Source organism: Eleutherodactylus coqui, chromosome 1 (assembly GCF_035609145.1).
Source record: "Eleutherodactylus coqui strain aEleCoq1 chromosome 1, aEleCoq1.hap1, whole genome shotgun sequence".
Classification (NCBI taxonomy): Eukaryota; Metazoa; Chordata; class Amphibia; order Anura; family Eleutherodactylidae; genus Eleutherodactylus; species Eleutherodactylus coqui.
The window spans coordinates 511,593,246-511,610,022 of record NC_089837.1 but is presented as its reverse complement, the minus strand read 5'-3'; the positions used below and the strand labels follow the sequence as shown (position 1 = coordinate 511,610,022).

Below are 16,777 nucleotides of genomic sequence, written 5' to 3'. Positions count from 1 at the left end.
TGTATGACCTCTGCTTGCATTTGACTCTGCTTCTGCCTTACCCTCCTGTACCTCGAACATGTCTTTTGGTTTGACCTCGGCTTGCATCGAACTCTGTTTCTGTTTTTGCCCTCCTGTACTCCGCACGTGACTTTTTGATTTGACTTAGCTTGCTGTCTCGACTATTTTCTGGTTAGCGCATTGTTGTCCTATTCAGCTCATGGTTCCCACCTGTCGGTCTCCCAGTCCCTCCTTCTTGGGGTCCCTGACACTAGTGCAGTGCAGGGACCATCACCCAGTTGTCGCTCTGGCGCCTAGCCTAGGGGGGCAAGTAGGTAGGGACATGGGAGAGGGTTGATGTAGGAATTTCCTGTCCATCTGCCCTGACCAGCCCTAACAGAAACACTGGCCATATTGTTACTGGGAACCTGTTTTGACCTTCCAGTTTGAACTCTGATATGGAGGCTGTTGCAAGCCTTGCTAATCAGGTGCAAGCCTTAACAGGGTTGGTGCATGATCTGTCCGCTCGGTTCAAGCATTAGGAGCAGACAATTGCTGGTACTCCTGTCACTATTGCTGCAGCCCCAGGCTCAGGGGTCGAACCCAAGATTGTGCTACCTGATGTTTTTTTCAGGTGACCTTTAGGATATTCTTTGTTTTCCGGGAAGCGTGCAGGTTATATTGTGAATTACACCACCACCGGTTGGGAATACCAGAGGGTAGGCATTGTAATTTCACGCTTGAGAGGCAACCCCCAAAACTGGGCATTTTTGCTGCCCTCCAACACACAGCTCTGCCAATCGGTTGATGCCTTTTTTTTAATGGCCCTTGGGCAGATTTATGACGAGCCAGATAGGGCGAGATATGCCATGAGTAAGTTATTGAGTCTTCGGCAGGGAAGATGTCTTGCAGAAGAGTTCTGCTCCCAGTCTCGGCAGTTTTGTGTGGAGTCTAGATGGAATGACCACGCTCTGAAAGATTTGTTTTGTACTGGATTGTCCTAGTCTGTTAAAGATCTGTTGTTGTCGCACCCGGAACCCGAGACATTATCACAGGCTATGACTATTGCGGTAAAGGCGGAGCGTTGTCTTAAGGCAAGACTCAGATCGAACCGCCTGTGACCCGGTCCAATAATCCATTCTTGACCTCAGCTACCATCGGAGTCAAGGCAATGGAAGTGGGCTCCTTGTCCTTAAAGAAGCGCAAGGAATTTCGGCTCAGCAACCAATTATGCCTTTATTGCGGAGGTCCAGGTCCTTGGGTCGCCAACTGCCCCAAGAAACAGCCATGGGAAAACTTCTAGGCGATGTCCGGAGGGATTGCCTAGGAGCTCAGGTACTTCCGGAATGTTCTAAATTGTTAGCGCCATTCTCTATTTCGTATAATGCTAATGTCCTTAATGGTTGTGCCTTCTTTGATTCGGGGGCTGCCGCGAACTTTGTTAATTTTGAGTTCGTCAAGTCTATGTCTGCATGTCTTTTACCACTGAATCCTCCTTTCCGGGTATCGATTCCACTCCATTGTCAGCGGGGTTAATCAGTAAGAGGACTCCAGAACTAGTTTTTTCCGTAGGGGCGCTACATTCTTACGTGTGTTCATTCTTGGGGATGGAGAGCCTTTTCGTCGATTTAGTCCTCGGGTTACCCAAGCTCCGGCAGCACAACCCCCAGCTTGATTGGTCCACCTCTGAACTAGTACAGTGGGGGCAAGGTTGTGGTGAGCATTTAGTCTCCGTCCAGGTGCATTCCCCAGAGTAGAAGGTAAATGGGTTACCTCCGTACATTGAAGATTTTTCTGACATGCTTTCCAAACAGCTTTCGGAGACATTTTCCCTTGCACCGGGAATGAGATTGCAAGATCAATCTTATTCCCGGGAGCAAGATTCCTAAGCGAGGAATATTTAATGTAACTGTTCCTGAACGTGAGGCAATGAAGGAGTATATTACTGAGAGTCTCGCCAAGGGACATATACGTCCTTCCAAATCACCCGCAGGGGCAGGATTATTTTTTGTGGAGAAGAAGGATGGTGGCCTCCAGCCTTGTGTTGGTTATAGAGCCTTGAATAGGATAACCATCAAGAACCAGTACTCTTTACCCCTGATTCCTGACCTCCTCAATCAGGTTGTAGGGGCCCGTTAGTTCTCTAAGCTAGACCTTCGGCGAGCTTATAATCTCATCCGTATCAGAGAGGGGGACAAATGGAAAATGGCATTTAATACTCTGTTGGGGCATTTTAAATATGTAGTCATGCCATTCGGGTTACGTAACGTGCCAGTTATTTTTTAAGGTTTTATGAATATCATTTTTCATGACATCCTGGGCACGTTCATGGTTGTATATTTTGATGATATTCTCTCCTGATTGGGAGAGCCATGTCAGGCAGTTACGGACAGTGCTTTCCCACCTTCGAGCCCATCAATTGCATGCTAAGTTGGAGAAATGCCATTTTGGTGTACAGGAAATTGCTTTTCTGGGATATGTTATTTCTCCATCGCGCATCCGGATGGACTCGGACAACATAGTAACATAATAACATAGTATGTAAGGCCGAATGAAGACAATGTCCTTTTAGTTCAGCCTGTATGTTGTTGATCCAGAGGAAGGCAAAGGTCAAGGTTATCACTGATTGGGTGCAACCCACCAACTTAAAGGCGTTACAACAGTTTTTGGGGTTCGTAAACTTTGGAGATTCATTAAGAACTTCATGGTGGTGGCCAAACTCTTGACTGACTTGACCAGTAAGGGGGCTAGGGTTGATTCCTGGTCTCAAGAGGCAGTGAAGGCCTTTGCACTTCTCAAGAGGGCTCTTTCCGGTGTTGGTTCAGCCGGAGCTAGATCACCCATTCGTCATTAAAGTGGATGCATCTGAGCATGGGGTGGAGGCAGTCCTCTCACAAGAATCTCCCGGCGCTCTTTTCCAGGAAGTTTAATCAGGCAGAACGCAACTATGATATTGGCAAAAACAGGGAATTATTAGCCATAAAATGGGCATTTGATGAGTGAAAACATTTCTTAGAGGACACTCGTCCTCACGGACCAAAAGAATCTGGTTTATCTGGAGTCCGAAAAGTGCTTGTCAGGCAAGGTGGTCATTGTTTTTTTTCACGTTTCAATTTTGTAGTCACATATGTGCCTGGGTCCAAGAATGTCAAAGCTGATGTGCAGTCTCGCAGCTTCGGGGTTCCCAAGGTAGAGGAGCCTCAGCGAGAGAGTATTCTAGGCCCGAGCGTGGTTGTACCAATTTTACGCCTGACACCTCTGTTTCACTCCAGTCGGCTCAGCAGTCCGTTCCCCAAGACCTCCCGGAGGGGAGACTTATTGTTCCCTATGCCTTGCGGCTCCTCATACTGGAAGAGGTTTATTCTTCGGTTTTAGCAGGGCATCCAGGGGTCTGAGGCACCCTGGAGCTGTGTGGCCGTTTGTATTGGTGGCCACAAATGTCTCAGGATGTCAGGGAATTTGTCAAGTCCTGCCCTATTTGTGCTCGAGGGAAGAGTATAAGGAGATGACCTGAGGGTCTGCTTTGTCGTCTCCCCATTCCGGAGAGGCCATGGACCCATCTGTCGATGGATTTTATTACCAACCTGCCCGGGTTCCAGGGGTGCTCGGTCATCTGGGTGGTCTTCGACAGATTTTCCAAGATGGTGCATTTTACTGCTCTAAAGAAGCTTCAGTCCGCTCCTGAGTTAGCCACCATCTTTATCAGGGAGATTGTGCGCATGCATGGGGTCCCTAAGGATATTGTTTCCAACCGGGGAGTCTAATTTGTTGCCCGGTTTTGGAAGGCTTTTTATAAGAATATCTGTATCGGGTTGTCGTTTTCCTCTGCCTTTCACCTGGAGTCTAATGGGCAGATGGAACGTATGAACAAGGAACTGGTTCAGTACCTCAGAATGTATGTGAGTGATTGTCAGAGTCTCTGGGTCAATTCTCTAGCAGTGGCTGAATTTGCTATCAATAATCATACACATGCGGCGTCTGGCGTGTTTCCATTCTTCTGTAATTTTGGATTTAATCCCAGGTTTGCGGTATCCTTCCCCTCCTCTTCTAACAATCTGTCTGCAGACGCTCAGGTTCAGGACCCGCGGGATGTGTGGGAGAAGGTGCATGGCAATTAGGAGCAGTCCAGGGATGCAGTGCTAAGGAGGAGTAGAGGTATGCACAATATCTCTGAACCTTTGTCTGTGGGCCAGTTGGTGTACTTTTCTTCCAAGAACCATAAGTTAAAGTGACTTCTTTAAAGCTGGTTTCCGATTAGTGACGGGAAAAGGGCCCACAAAAGTGATTAGTCCTATGGCGTACAAGCTGACACTACCAGACACGTGGAGAATCCAGAGTTTTCCACAAATCGCTCCTCAAGAGGTAAGATCCCCCAGGGCCACAGTGGGTATGTTTATGAACACAGGACAAACAGGGGGATCCATTGTGGCATGCAAGTCTTCATTTGTATGTACGCTGCTAAAAAAAAATGTTTTTAAAATGACATAATTGCCAAAAAAATGAAAATCATATTTCTTTTCTTATGCTTTGCTTAGATTCATTCAAATACTTTGGTGTCAAAATGCGCAGTACACCCCTAGATGAATTTGTTAAGGGGTCTAATTTTCAAAATTGGGTAATTTGTGGGGGTTATCCATCATTTTTACCGCTTAAGGGCTCTACAAGTGAGCAATGGGGCTTAAATCACCTTCAAGCGAAAGGTCTGTTCTGAAAGCCAGCGGCTGCTTCTTTCGGTTTGGGCAACGTTGTGCATACGGACGTAGTATTAGGGCCACAATGGGTATGTTTCTGAACACGGGACAAACAGGGGTATCCATTTTGGGGTGTAAATTCTCATTTTCATGTTCACTATAGAAAAAATGCTTTTATTAGAGATGAGCGAACATACTCGTCCGAGCTTGATACTCGTTCGAGTATTAGCGTGTTCGAGATGCTCGTTACTCGTAACGAGTACCACGTGATGTTCGAGTTACTTTCACTTAAAAATCGGTCCCTCCCGCGGCTCGCCTCAGATGCGTTGTGACATAGCTGAGGGACAGTGCTATAGTGTTGGAGCTGCTGTAGGGAGAGTGTTAGGAGTTAGTGTAGGCTTCAAGAACCCCAACGGTCCTTCTTAGGGCCACATCTAACCGTGTGCAGTACTGTGAGGCTACTTTTTGCAGTGTTGCACATTTTTTTTTTTTGGTATATCGGCCGTGCAGAGCATTGCGCCCTGCAGTAATAGTCCAGGGACAGAAGTGTGGAGGCAGGGAGAGCGTTAGGAGTTATTGTAGGCTTCAAGAACCCCAACAGTCCTTCTTAGGGCCACATCTAACCGTATGCAGTAGTGTGGAGGCTGCTTTTTGCAGTGTTGCACATTTTTTTTTTTTGGTATATCGGCCGTGCAGAGCATTGCGCCCTGCAGTAATAGTCCAGGGACAGAAGTGTGGAGGCAGGGACAGAAGATATATTATTGATTGAATATACGCAGTGGTCCTTTTCAAAAAAATATTGGGCAAAAAATCTATTTGGCCTGCCTGTCACTGTGCTCAGTGTTCTGGGTCCGTGTGTGCTGGGTGTAGTAGTTCTACAAATAAATACGCAGCCAGCTAAGTGTTACATCAGGCGTGCGCCAAATTATTTCCTGGCTGTGAAATCACCGCTCTGTTGCAGTTAATAACAGTGCAACTCTGCAGTTCCGTGACACACTCCAGGGACAGAATTGTGTAGGCAGTGCCAGAAGACATATATTATTGATTGAATATACGCAGTAGGCCTTTTCAAAAAAATATTGGGCACAAAATCTATTTGGCCTGCCTGTCACTGTGCTCAGTGTTCTGGGTCCGTGTCTGCTGGGTGTAGTAGTTCTACAAATAAATACGCAGCCAGCTAAGTGTTACAGCAGGCGTGCGCCAAATTATTTCCTGGCTGTGAAATCACCGCTCTGTTGCAGTTAATAACAGTGCAACACTCTGCAGTTCTGTGACACACTTCAGGAACAGAAGACATATATTATTGATTGAATATACGCAGTAGGCCTTTTCAAAAAAATATTGGGCAAAAAATCTATTTGGCCTGCCTGTCACTGTGCTCAGTGTTCTGGGTCCGTGTGTGCTGGGTGTAGTAGTTCTACAAATAAATACGCAGCCAGCTAAGTGTTACAGCAGGTGTGTGCCAAATTATTTCCTGGCGTTCCGTAAACAAAGTCAGCCTCCAACCACAGGCCAATAAGCGGCACATTTAATTACAGCGTTCTGTATCTGCACTATTGCTAATACACCATGCTGAGGGGTAGGGTTAGGCCTATAGGACTTGTATGCGGGCGAGGACGCGGAGGCCCAAGTCAGGGTGTGGGCACAGGCCGAGCCAGTGCGGTGGCCAGGGGTAGAGGCAGGGCCAGACCGAATAATCCACCAACTGGTTCCCAAAGCACTCCCTCGCTCCATGCCACCCTGCAGAGGTCAAGGTGCTCTACGGTGTGGCAGTTTTTCACAGAGACGCCTGACGACCAACGAACAGTGGTGTGCAACCTTTGTCGCGCCAAGATCAGCTGGGGAGGCACCACCACCAGCATGCGCAGGCATATGATGGCCAAGCACCCCACAAGGTGGGACGAAGGCCGTTCACCACCTCCGGTTTGCACCACTGCCTCTCCCCCTGTGCCCCAACCTGCCACTGAGATCCAACCCCTCTCTGAGGACACAGGCAGTACCGTCTCCTGGCCTGCACCCACACCCTCACCTCCGCTGTCCTCGGCCCCATCCAGCAATGTCTCTCAGCGTAGCGTCCAGACGTCGCTAGCGCCACTGTTTGAGCGCAAGCGCAAGTACGCCGCCACGCACCCGCACGCTCAAGCGTTAAACGTGCACATTGCAAAATTGATCAGCCTAGAGATGCTGCCGTATAGGCTTGTGGAAACGGAGGCTTTCAAAAGCATGATGGCGGCGGCGGCCCCGCGCTACTCGGTTCCCAGTCGCCACTACTTTTCCCGATGTGCCGTCCCAGGCCTGCACGACCACGTCTCCTGCAACATTGTACGCGCACTCACCAAAGCGGTCACTGCCAAGGTCCACTTAACAACAGACACGTGGACAAGCACAGGCGGGCAGGGCCACTATATCTCCCTGACGGCACATTGGGTGAATTTAGTGGAGGCTGGGAAAGAGTCAGAGCCTGGGACCGCTCACGTCCTACCCACCCCCCGAATAGCGTGCCCCAGCACGGTGGTGGTATCTGCGGGGGTGTATGCTTCCTCCACTAAGCCACCCTCCTCCTCCTCCTACGCAACCTCTGTCTCGCAATCAAGATGTGTCAGCAGCAGCAGCACGTCGCCAGCAGTCGGTGTCACGAGGCGTTGCAGCACAGCGGTGGGCAAGCGTCAGCAGGCCGTGCTGAAACTACTCAGCTTAGGAGAGAAGAGCCACACGGCCCACGAACTGCTGCAGGGTCTGACAGAGCAGACCGACCGCTGGCTTGTGCCGCTGAGCCTCCAACCGGGCATGGTCGTGTGTGACAACGGCCGTAACCTGGTGGCGGCTCTACAGCTCGGCAGCCTCACGCACGTGCCATGCCTGGCCCATGTCTTTAATTTGGTGGTTCAGCGCTTTCTGAAAAGCTACCCCCACTTGTCATACCTGCTCGGAAAGGTGCGCCAGCTCTGCGCACATTTCCGCAAATCCCACACGCACACTGCCACCCTGCGGACATTGCAACATCGGTTTAATCTGCCAGTGCACCAACTGCTGTGCGACGTGCCCACACAGTGGAACTCTACGCTCCACATGTTGGCCAGACTCTATGAGCAGCGTAGAGCTATAGTGGAATACCAACTCCAACATGGGCGGCGCAGTGGGAGTCAGCCTCCTCAATTATTTACAGAAGAGTGGGCCTGGTTGGCAGCCATCTGCCAGGTCCTTGGAAACTTTGAGGAGTCTACCCAGATGGTGAGCGGGGATGCTGCAATCATTAGCGTCACCATTCCTCTGCTATGCCTCTTGAGAAGTTCCCTGCAAAGCATAAAGGCAGACGCTTTGGAATCAGAAACGGAGGCGGGGGAAGACAGTATGTCGCTGGATAGTCAGAGCAACCTCATGTCTATATCTCAGCGCGTTGAGGAGGAGGGGGAGGAGCATGAGGAGGAGGGGGAAGAGACAGCTTGGCCCACTGCTGAGGGGACAGATGCAGCTTGCCTGTCATCCTTTCAGCGTGTATGGCCAGAGGGGGAGGAGGAGGGGGAGGAGCATGAGGAGGAGGGGGAAGAGACAGCTTGGCCCACTGCTGAGGGTACAGATGTAGCTTGCCTGTCATCCTTTCAGCGTGTATGGCCAGAGGAGGAGGAGGATCCTGAAAGTGATCTTCCTAGTGAGGACAGCCATGTGTTGCATACAGGCACCCTGGCACACATGGCTGACTTCATGTTAGGATGCCTTTTTCGTGACCCTCGCGTTACACGCATTCTGGCCACTACGGATTACTGGGTGTACACACTGCTCGACCCACGGTATAAGGAGAGCCTTTCCACTCTCATTCCTGAAGAGGAAAGGGGTTCGAGAATGATGCTATACCACAGGGCGCTGGTGGACAAACTGATTGTAAACTTCCCATCCGACAGCGCTAGTGGCCGAAGGCGCATTTCCGCGGCCCAGGTAGCAGGGGAGGCGCAGAGATCAGGCAGCATGTACAGCGCAGGCAGGGGAACACTCTCTAAGGCCTTTGACAGCTTTATGGCTCCCCAGCAAGACTGTGTCACCGGTCCCCAGTCAAGGCTGAGTTGGCGGGAGCACTGTAAAAGGATGGTGAGGGAGTACGTAGCCGATCGCACGACCCTCCTCGGTGACGCCTCTGCCCCCTACAACTACTGGGTGTTGAAGCTGGACACGTGGCCTGAACTCACGCTGTATCCCCTGGAGGTGCTTGTTTGTCCTGCGGCTAGCGTCTTGTCAGAGAGTGTGTTTAGTGTGGCTGGGGGAATGATCATCGATAAGCGTACCCACCTGTCAACCGACAGTGCCGACAGGCTTACACTCATCAAGATGAACAAAGCCTGGATTTCCCCAGACTTCTCTTCTCCACCAGCGGACAGCAGCGATACATAAACAATACGTAGGCTGCACCCGCGGATGGAAGCATCGTTCTCTATCACCATCCAAAACAGGGACCTTTTTTCTTTCTTCAATCTGTGTATAATATTCATACTCCTCCTCCTGCTCCTCCTACTGAAACCTGACGTAATCACGCCGAACGTGCAATTTTTCTTAGGCCCACAAGGCTCACTCATATAATTTTTCTAAACAATTTTTATACGTTTCAATGCTCATTAAAGTGTTGAAACTTTCACCTCAACCAATTTTTATTTTAACTGGGCTGCCTCCAGGCCTAGTTACCAATTAAGCCACGTAAACCAAAGCGATTAATGGGTTTCACCAGCCCTCTCGGTTGGGCATGGGCAATTTTCTCAGGTACATTAGTACTGTTGGTACACCAATTTTTGTGGGCCCTCGCCTACAGTGTAATCCAATTAATTTTTTGCCCACCTGCATTACAGCTGACATAACATCAGCTGTGATGGGCAATGCAATGGGATATATTTATGTACCGCCGGTGGGTTTCAGGGAGCCACCCATGCTGTGGGTCCACAGGGAGTTGTAAATGCATCTGTGTCCACTTCTAAAGAACCCCAGTGTGACTGGGGCATGCAGTGTGAGCCGAAGCCCACCTGCATTAAACATGACATTATTACCTCAGCTGTGATGGGCAATGCAATGGGATATATTTATGTACCGCCGGTGGGTTCCAGGGAGCCACCCATGCTGTCGGTCCACAGGGAGTTGTAAATGCATCTGTGTCCACTTCTAAAGAACGCCAGTCTGACTGGGGCATGCAGTGTGGGCCGAAGCCCGCCTGCATTAAACATGACATTATTACCTCAGCTGTGATGGGCAATGCAATAGCATATATTTATGTACCACCGGTGGGTTCCAGGGAACCACCCATGCTGTGGGTGCACACGTAATTCCCATTGCGGAGTTGTACCTGCCTGTGACTATTTATAAAAAAAACGCTGTCTGACTGGGCCATGCAGACACCTTGACAGAATGAATAGTGTGTGGCACATAGGTTCTCCATTGCTATGCCCACGTGTGCAGCTCCAGATGGAGGTGGCACAGGATTGGATTTCTCATTGCTTCTGTACAGCATTGTGGACTATCGCCCCACCCCTTTTAAAGAGGGTCGCTGCCTCGCCGTGCCAACCCTCTGCAGTGTGTGCCTGCGGTTCCTCTGGCAGACGCACTTATAAATAGACATGAGTGTGGCGTGGCATGAGGGCAGCTGAAGGCTGCGCAGGGACAATTTGGTGTGCGCTGTGGACACTGGGTCGTGCAGGGGGGGTTGGGCAGCATGTAACCCAGGAGAAGTGGCAGCGGAGTGTCATGCAGGCAGTGATTGTGCTTTGTTGGAGGTAGTGTGGTGCTTAGCTAAGGTATCCATTGCTAATGAGGGCTTTTCAGAAGTATAAGTTGTTGGGGGGGGGCACTCTTGCCGCTATTGTGGCTTAATAGTGGGACCTGGGAACTTGAGATGCAGCCCAACATGTAGCCCCTCGCCTGCCCTATCCGTTGCTGTGTCGTTCCCATCACTTTCTTGAATTGCCCAGATTTTCACAAACGAAAACCTTAGCGAGCATCGGCGATATACAAAAATGCACTTCAATGGGGTTCGTTACTCGAAACGAACCCTCGAGCATCGCGAAAAGTTCGTCTCGAGTAACGAGCACCCGAGCATTATAGTGCTCGCTCATCTCTAGCCTTTATAAAAAGGATTTCTTTTTTAAATTTCCTTTTTTTTTCACTATGCAATGCAGGCTGAGGCTATGCAGTGTGTATTGCACTTTCAACCTATGGGTGTCTGACACACCGTACACTTCTGAGGCAGCTGGCGTGCAAGACAGAGCAGTGTAAAAAATTTGTGGTTTCTTGGCGTACTCTTGGAGGCAGACAGCGCAGACGTTACACTATCTGCGGACACAAAATATTTAAATGAAGGCTGCACGCAGGCTCTGCTGTGAAAAACGGAGGTACTACAACTCCCAGCAATCACAGAGTTAAATGCACACAGTCAAAGGTTGCCCTAAGAAGGACCGTTGGGGTTCCTGTAGACAGGATTCTACACTACCACTGTACCTGTCTGACCAATACTGCCCCTATACTCAAGTACAGCCTGCAGCCTGAGAACGCTACAGCCTGCACGCCCGATATACATAAAAAAAAATTTTAAAGTGCAAAACTGCTCACAGCAGCCACAACAGTAATGCACTAGGTGAGCTGTGGCCCTAAGAAGGACCTTTGTGGTTCTTGAAGACGCTAAAACTCTCCCTATAGCAGCAGCAGCACTTTCCCTGATCTCTCTTAGCGTGTGTCTGTGGCGAGCCGTGGGCGGGGCAGATTTAAATACTCGGGTGTCACCTGATCTCCCCAGCCACTCACTGCAGTGGGGTGGGATAGGGCTGGAACGTCACAGAAGGAAGTTGTAATGCCTTCCCTGCGTTTCTATTGGCCAGAAAAGGGCGCAAATCTTTCAGGGAAGGAAATGTAATTGACTCGAACACCGCGTGGTGCTCGTCTCGAGTAACTAGCATCTCGAACAACCTAATAATCGAACGAGCATCAAGCTCGGACGAGTGCGCTCGCTCATCTCTAGTCTCTAGTTCAATAGTTTTCCTGGATGCTAGAATATGGAAAGATCGCGGGCTAGCCTTGGCTGTCCCCTCTTCTGGCATAATAGATAATAATGTGAATGTAATTTACAAAGAGGTCCTTCACTAATCTGGATTACTAAAGGACCTTTCATAGTACAGATATTATGAAAATGGTTTATATAATTAAGAAACACAATATATATGATAATGAAAGCTAAAGGTTTATAACATAAGATAATTAGTGATGGATTAGCAGCGTAATAATTCTGAAGATAGTTACAATTTGTATCATCTAGAAAGTGTACAAATTTCATGTGGACGAAGTCACAGGTAAAAGCTATAATTATGTATGTACAGCTCCTTGTATGTAGTAATATGGAGCATACTGGTGTAGCTCGGTTTTTGAATAGTGCATGCAGTTTTTCTATGTTTTTTAACGGATTCTAAAATGTAACGAAAAACATGAACACAGTTTAAGAGGCTGCAAACAAATTTTCAAGCAGTCCAAGAAATGAGTCATGTTTGCAAAGTTTATGGCAATAGGCTACATCATGTATGCAAATTTGTTTTGCAGTTATATGCAGCATGCTGTAGGTCCGGGTACAAGTATAGGTGGGAGGGGCTTGAGCTGAACTTCTGCACCCAGGACCCTGAGCCCTTAGATATGCACCTGCTGAGACTCCCACAGATTGCTAGAACAAGTCAGCCAAAGCGCTCATCAGATTGCTGTCCTTGCTATTTAACTGAAGACTGGCTCAATACAAAGTCTATGGGCTCACCTTCAGTGGACCAGCAGTGACAGCTCTTGTATGAGTGCTTTGGCTGCTTTATTTTTAGCAATCAGTGTGGTCTCATCATCTGCAGCCCAAGTGATAAAAAATTTTCACACGTCCCTATGACATGTCGAAAATGTTTGTAAAACACACTTCTTTATGTGACATAAATGTGAAAGCTTATAAATGAATTGATAAAACTTTTCTTTCCTTTGATTTACATTTAGAACCTTGGAGATTTCTGTTATTCTAGTGACCAGTGTCATAGCGGGTGTTGCAACAATTTGGACACTATTGGGAACGTTCCAATATGTGTAACAAAATCCGAAGATAAATGTTTTGGTGCGGTGAGTACCTGCTGCCAGCTGCTGTACTGGTTTCTCCTCCGTACATACAGTATAAGGCCTCATTCACACGGGCTTTAAAGTGTCAGATTCCACATTGTTTTTTTTTTTTTTTTTTTTTCCCAACATGTGTTTGACAGCTTAATGCAAGCAACAAAATGCTCCCCCTTTGAAAAACGATGACATTCATTCAAAGAGGGCAAAGAAGACAAATCAAAACACAGACCTAACTAGGCAGAGTCCCTCGTGCTTTTTCTGTCACCCTTGTAGATATTCTGTTTACCTCCCCAGCTTCTTTCTGAAAGTTTTATATGTAAAGATAGGCAGAGGGTGGCACTATGCCCCAAAACAATACCCAGGGAATGCTTGCTGGCCTATTGTTACGTTCGTGTGGGCAACTAAGCACCGGGTCCACACGAACGTGACCTGAAAGCACGGGTTTAGGGACAACTGGCCCTATACTGCTGGCAAGGACAACATGGCCCTACCTAAAAAAGCAGGGCGATCACCTCAATAGAGGCAGCCCCACGCTGGAACCTTGGTCCTGCTCTCTCTGCAGGGGGACACTCACAACCAAGCGGAACTGACAGAATGCACAAACTCACCACACAAACCTCGCACTCTACAGTAGATGGAAAAGCTGAATATAAAAAGCGAGGAATTAGCTCGTGCATTGGCCAATGAACTGAAGCTGCAAGCCACGTCAAGGCTACTCGTGTCTTGCAGTCCCTACTCTAACAAGACACTACGAGACATACTGACATGACACTGTAGACACACACACTGTACACAGAACAGGACTGCTCACACAACATGTCTGGCCACTTGGGCAGACATACAACACTAGTCACTGTTCACACCAGACTAAAACAGGTAGTGCATACAACATGGACTCCACCCAGAGCTCAAAGGCACACAGATGAAACTCCACAGCAAGTCTAAAGTGTCCTCATACCAGGGGGATAGACAGTAAGCCACCATGCTGACATAGAAAACTGAGTCAGACCTAACCCATCTGACACACAACAAGACAAAAAACGTTTGGAGGCCCCATCTGTCAGGGGAAGGGAAGAGGGGGTTTGCATATGATACAGACAAGGACTATAGGTGTCCAAAATGTCTTTGGAAAGCAGAGAGACACAACAGACCTACATGGAAATACAGCTCTGAGTGGGTCCAAGACAGATGCCATCCAAGGAGTACAAAGACCAGCCTCAACTACTGAGAGATGCTGGTTTTTATATGCTGCAGACTAAAAAGGATTGGCTGCTGGGGAATACCACACCCCACCAGCTGAATTAACCCCTACCTTTGAAGGTGTGCTCCTGGAACCCAGTAGTACAACAGATCCCAGCAGCACAGCCTGACACCTATGTTCTGGCTGTGGCTAAAGCTCTGGTTTTCCATCTAATTTTGAAGCCATTTCTTAGCCACATTTTGCAAAAGGAAGACATTTTTTTTTGTACTGCTTTGCCCCAGAATTTTCTCAAATGTTCACAATTTGCTTTTTTTGTAGAACTAACTGACATGAATCAAACAGTCCATATGACATGATAGTATGATGGAGTCCACAGCTACACTAATTTTTAGCCGTGCGGCACAGTGATTTCAGTACCTCAAGATGGCAGCACTATTGCATATTGTCATACTGAGGTCAGCCTTTTGTTGCTAGGTGCATTGGTAACTCCTCTTTACAATAAGATATTTAACACTGTCATTGTCCATGTTATCTACAAATTATTCTGATTTTAAAGCTTTAATGGTTTTTGTAATGCTCAGCGATCCATGTACGGTTCCAAAACTATAGCTGTATTCTATGTCGAAAATGAGGCAGATGGTAAGAAGATCATTAGAAGCATTGGTACATTTGCTGAAAATACCAACAAAATTATGGAAATCCTGAGAAAATACTGACCAAATTTGCTAGCGGATCTTTAATTGGAAAGTATCATAACCAAACAACCCAGTATTACATACAGGAGGGGTCAGAACCTTAGGAAGATTCCTGTCCACAGCCACATTGATATAACATCCCAGCCTAAGGGCGCCCACCCACTGGCGTTTTTTTTCCCTGCGAAATTCGCAGCATTTTTTTTCTCTGTAGGGGTCTATGGGACTTGTAATGTTAAAATCGCGATCGCGCAAAATCGCGATTTCGCGGTAAATTACGATTTTGCGCGATCGCGATTTTAACATTACAAGTCCCATAGACCACTGCAGAGAAAAAAATGCTGCGAATTTCGCAGGGAAAAAAAACGCCAGTGGGTGGGCGCCCTTATAGAGGACTCTCCTGGTAGCCAACCCTGTGGTAACTGTTCTTATTGCCTGCCCAATAAACTGGGGAACAGAGGTTGTGGTTGTTATGGGTGATGCCCCCGTTCCTGTCCCACCCCCCCCTTTCCTCCTGGCATGAACATCAGCGGGGAAATAAATGAGCCACATACAGGAGATATAGTACCTCAGGTCCCCAGGAATGGTCAGGGCATGGAATAACTTTTACTTGCAGAATAAACTTTAATAAGGCATAAATGACAGGTTTGACAAGTGCAGGAATTCAAGAAGCTAGAGTACTTCCACATGGCAGATCCTGACTTCAGGCCGCCTGTGCATGATGACTAACTAAAGATGTGTACCTCCACTCAGCGGGACCAAGGCTTCCGAATACTTGAATGGGAACAATGACTGTAGAGTACCTCCACCGGGCAGTCCAAGGCTTCAGGACTCGCGGACATGAAGCAAATAAGTGAGCACCTCTGCACTAGGCCTTGCAAGGCTGCACTCGCTTGCTGCTCACTCTCTCTCTTTGGGGGCTCACTCCATCGTCATTCCTTAAAGGGGTTGTCCCGCGCCGAAACGGTTTTTTTTTTTTTCAATAGCCCCCCCGTTCGGCGCGAGACAAACCCGATGCAGGGGTAAAAAAAACAAAAAACGGATAGTACTTATCCGAATCCCCGCGCTGCGGCGACTTCTTACTTACCTTGCTAAGATGGCCACCGGGATCTTCACCCATGGTGGACCGCAGGTCTTCTCCCATGGTGCACCGTGGGCTCTGTGCGTTCCATTGCCGATTCCAGCCTCCTGATTGGCTGGAATCGGCACACGTGACGGGGCGGAGCTACGAGGAGCAGCTCTCCGGCACGAGCGGCCCCATTCAGAAGGGAGAAGACCGGACTGCGCAAGCGCGTCTAATCGGGAGATTAGACGCTGAAATTAGACGGCACCATGGAGACGAGGACGCTAGCAACGGAGCAGGTAAGTGAATAACTTCTGTTTGGCTCATATTTAATGCACGATGTATATTACAAAGTGCATTAATATGGCCATACAGAAGTGTATACCCCCACTTGCTTTCGCGGGACAACCCCTTTAACCACGCACTCTGGGAAAACCTCTCCTTTTCTTCCATACTTCAACACATGAGGGCTGAAGGTGCCTCTGTGCTTTTCTCTCTCTCAGCTCCAGAAGATGGTCCAACTATCTTTTCCCGCTCTCAAGGACTCACATTTGTAGCCTCTCTTATACCACGTGACAAGACATAATAGATACATTTACAAACAGTCAGCTTATTTTTGCAGACATTAACTCATCATTTGCTGCAGCTGTGCAGTACACATACTAGAATGGCAAGACATTTTTGCACAGTGCATCTACATAAGACATTACATGTATGACATTTATGGAGGGGACCAGGATGATGTGCTGGCCACTACATGTGTACCTGCATGTAGCATTGCTGAGTGTTTGTGTACCTGTGTATAGTAGTATTGAGTGTGTGTGTGTGTGTACTTGCATGTAGCAGGGCTGAGTGCATGGAGAACCTGCATGTAGTAGTGCTGAGTGTGTGTACCTGCATGTAGTAGTGCTGGGTGCATTTGTGTAGCAGTGCTGAGTGTGCGTGCCTGCATGTGGTAGTGCTGAGTGTGTGTGTGTTTGTGTGTGTCTGCATGTGGTAGTGCTGAGTGTGTGTGCCTACGTTTTGCAGTGCTGAGTGTGTGTACCTGCATGTA

At 48.3% G+C, this 16,777-nt stretch overlaps 1 protein-coding gene across 2 annotated transcripts in view; it reads left to right on the top strand.

Moving 5' to 3' along the window:
• LOC136614437 (leucine-rich colipase-like protein 1) overlaps positions 1 to 16,777 on the top strand; it is a 167,757-nt gene that overhangs the window by 113,747 nt on the left and 37,233 nt on the right. For both annotated transcript variants that reach the window (XM_066594113.1, XM_066594112.1), the window contains exon 4: positions 12,654 to 12,773. In XM_066594113.1, coding sequence (XP_066450210.1) covers positions 12,654 to 12,773 — 120 coding nt within the window. The remainder of the gene's footprint in view (positions 1 to 12,653; positions 12,774 to 16,777) is intronic.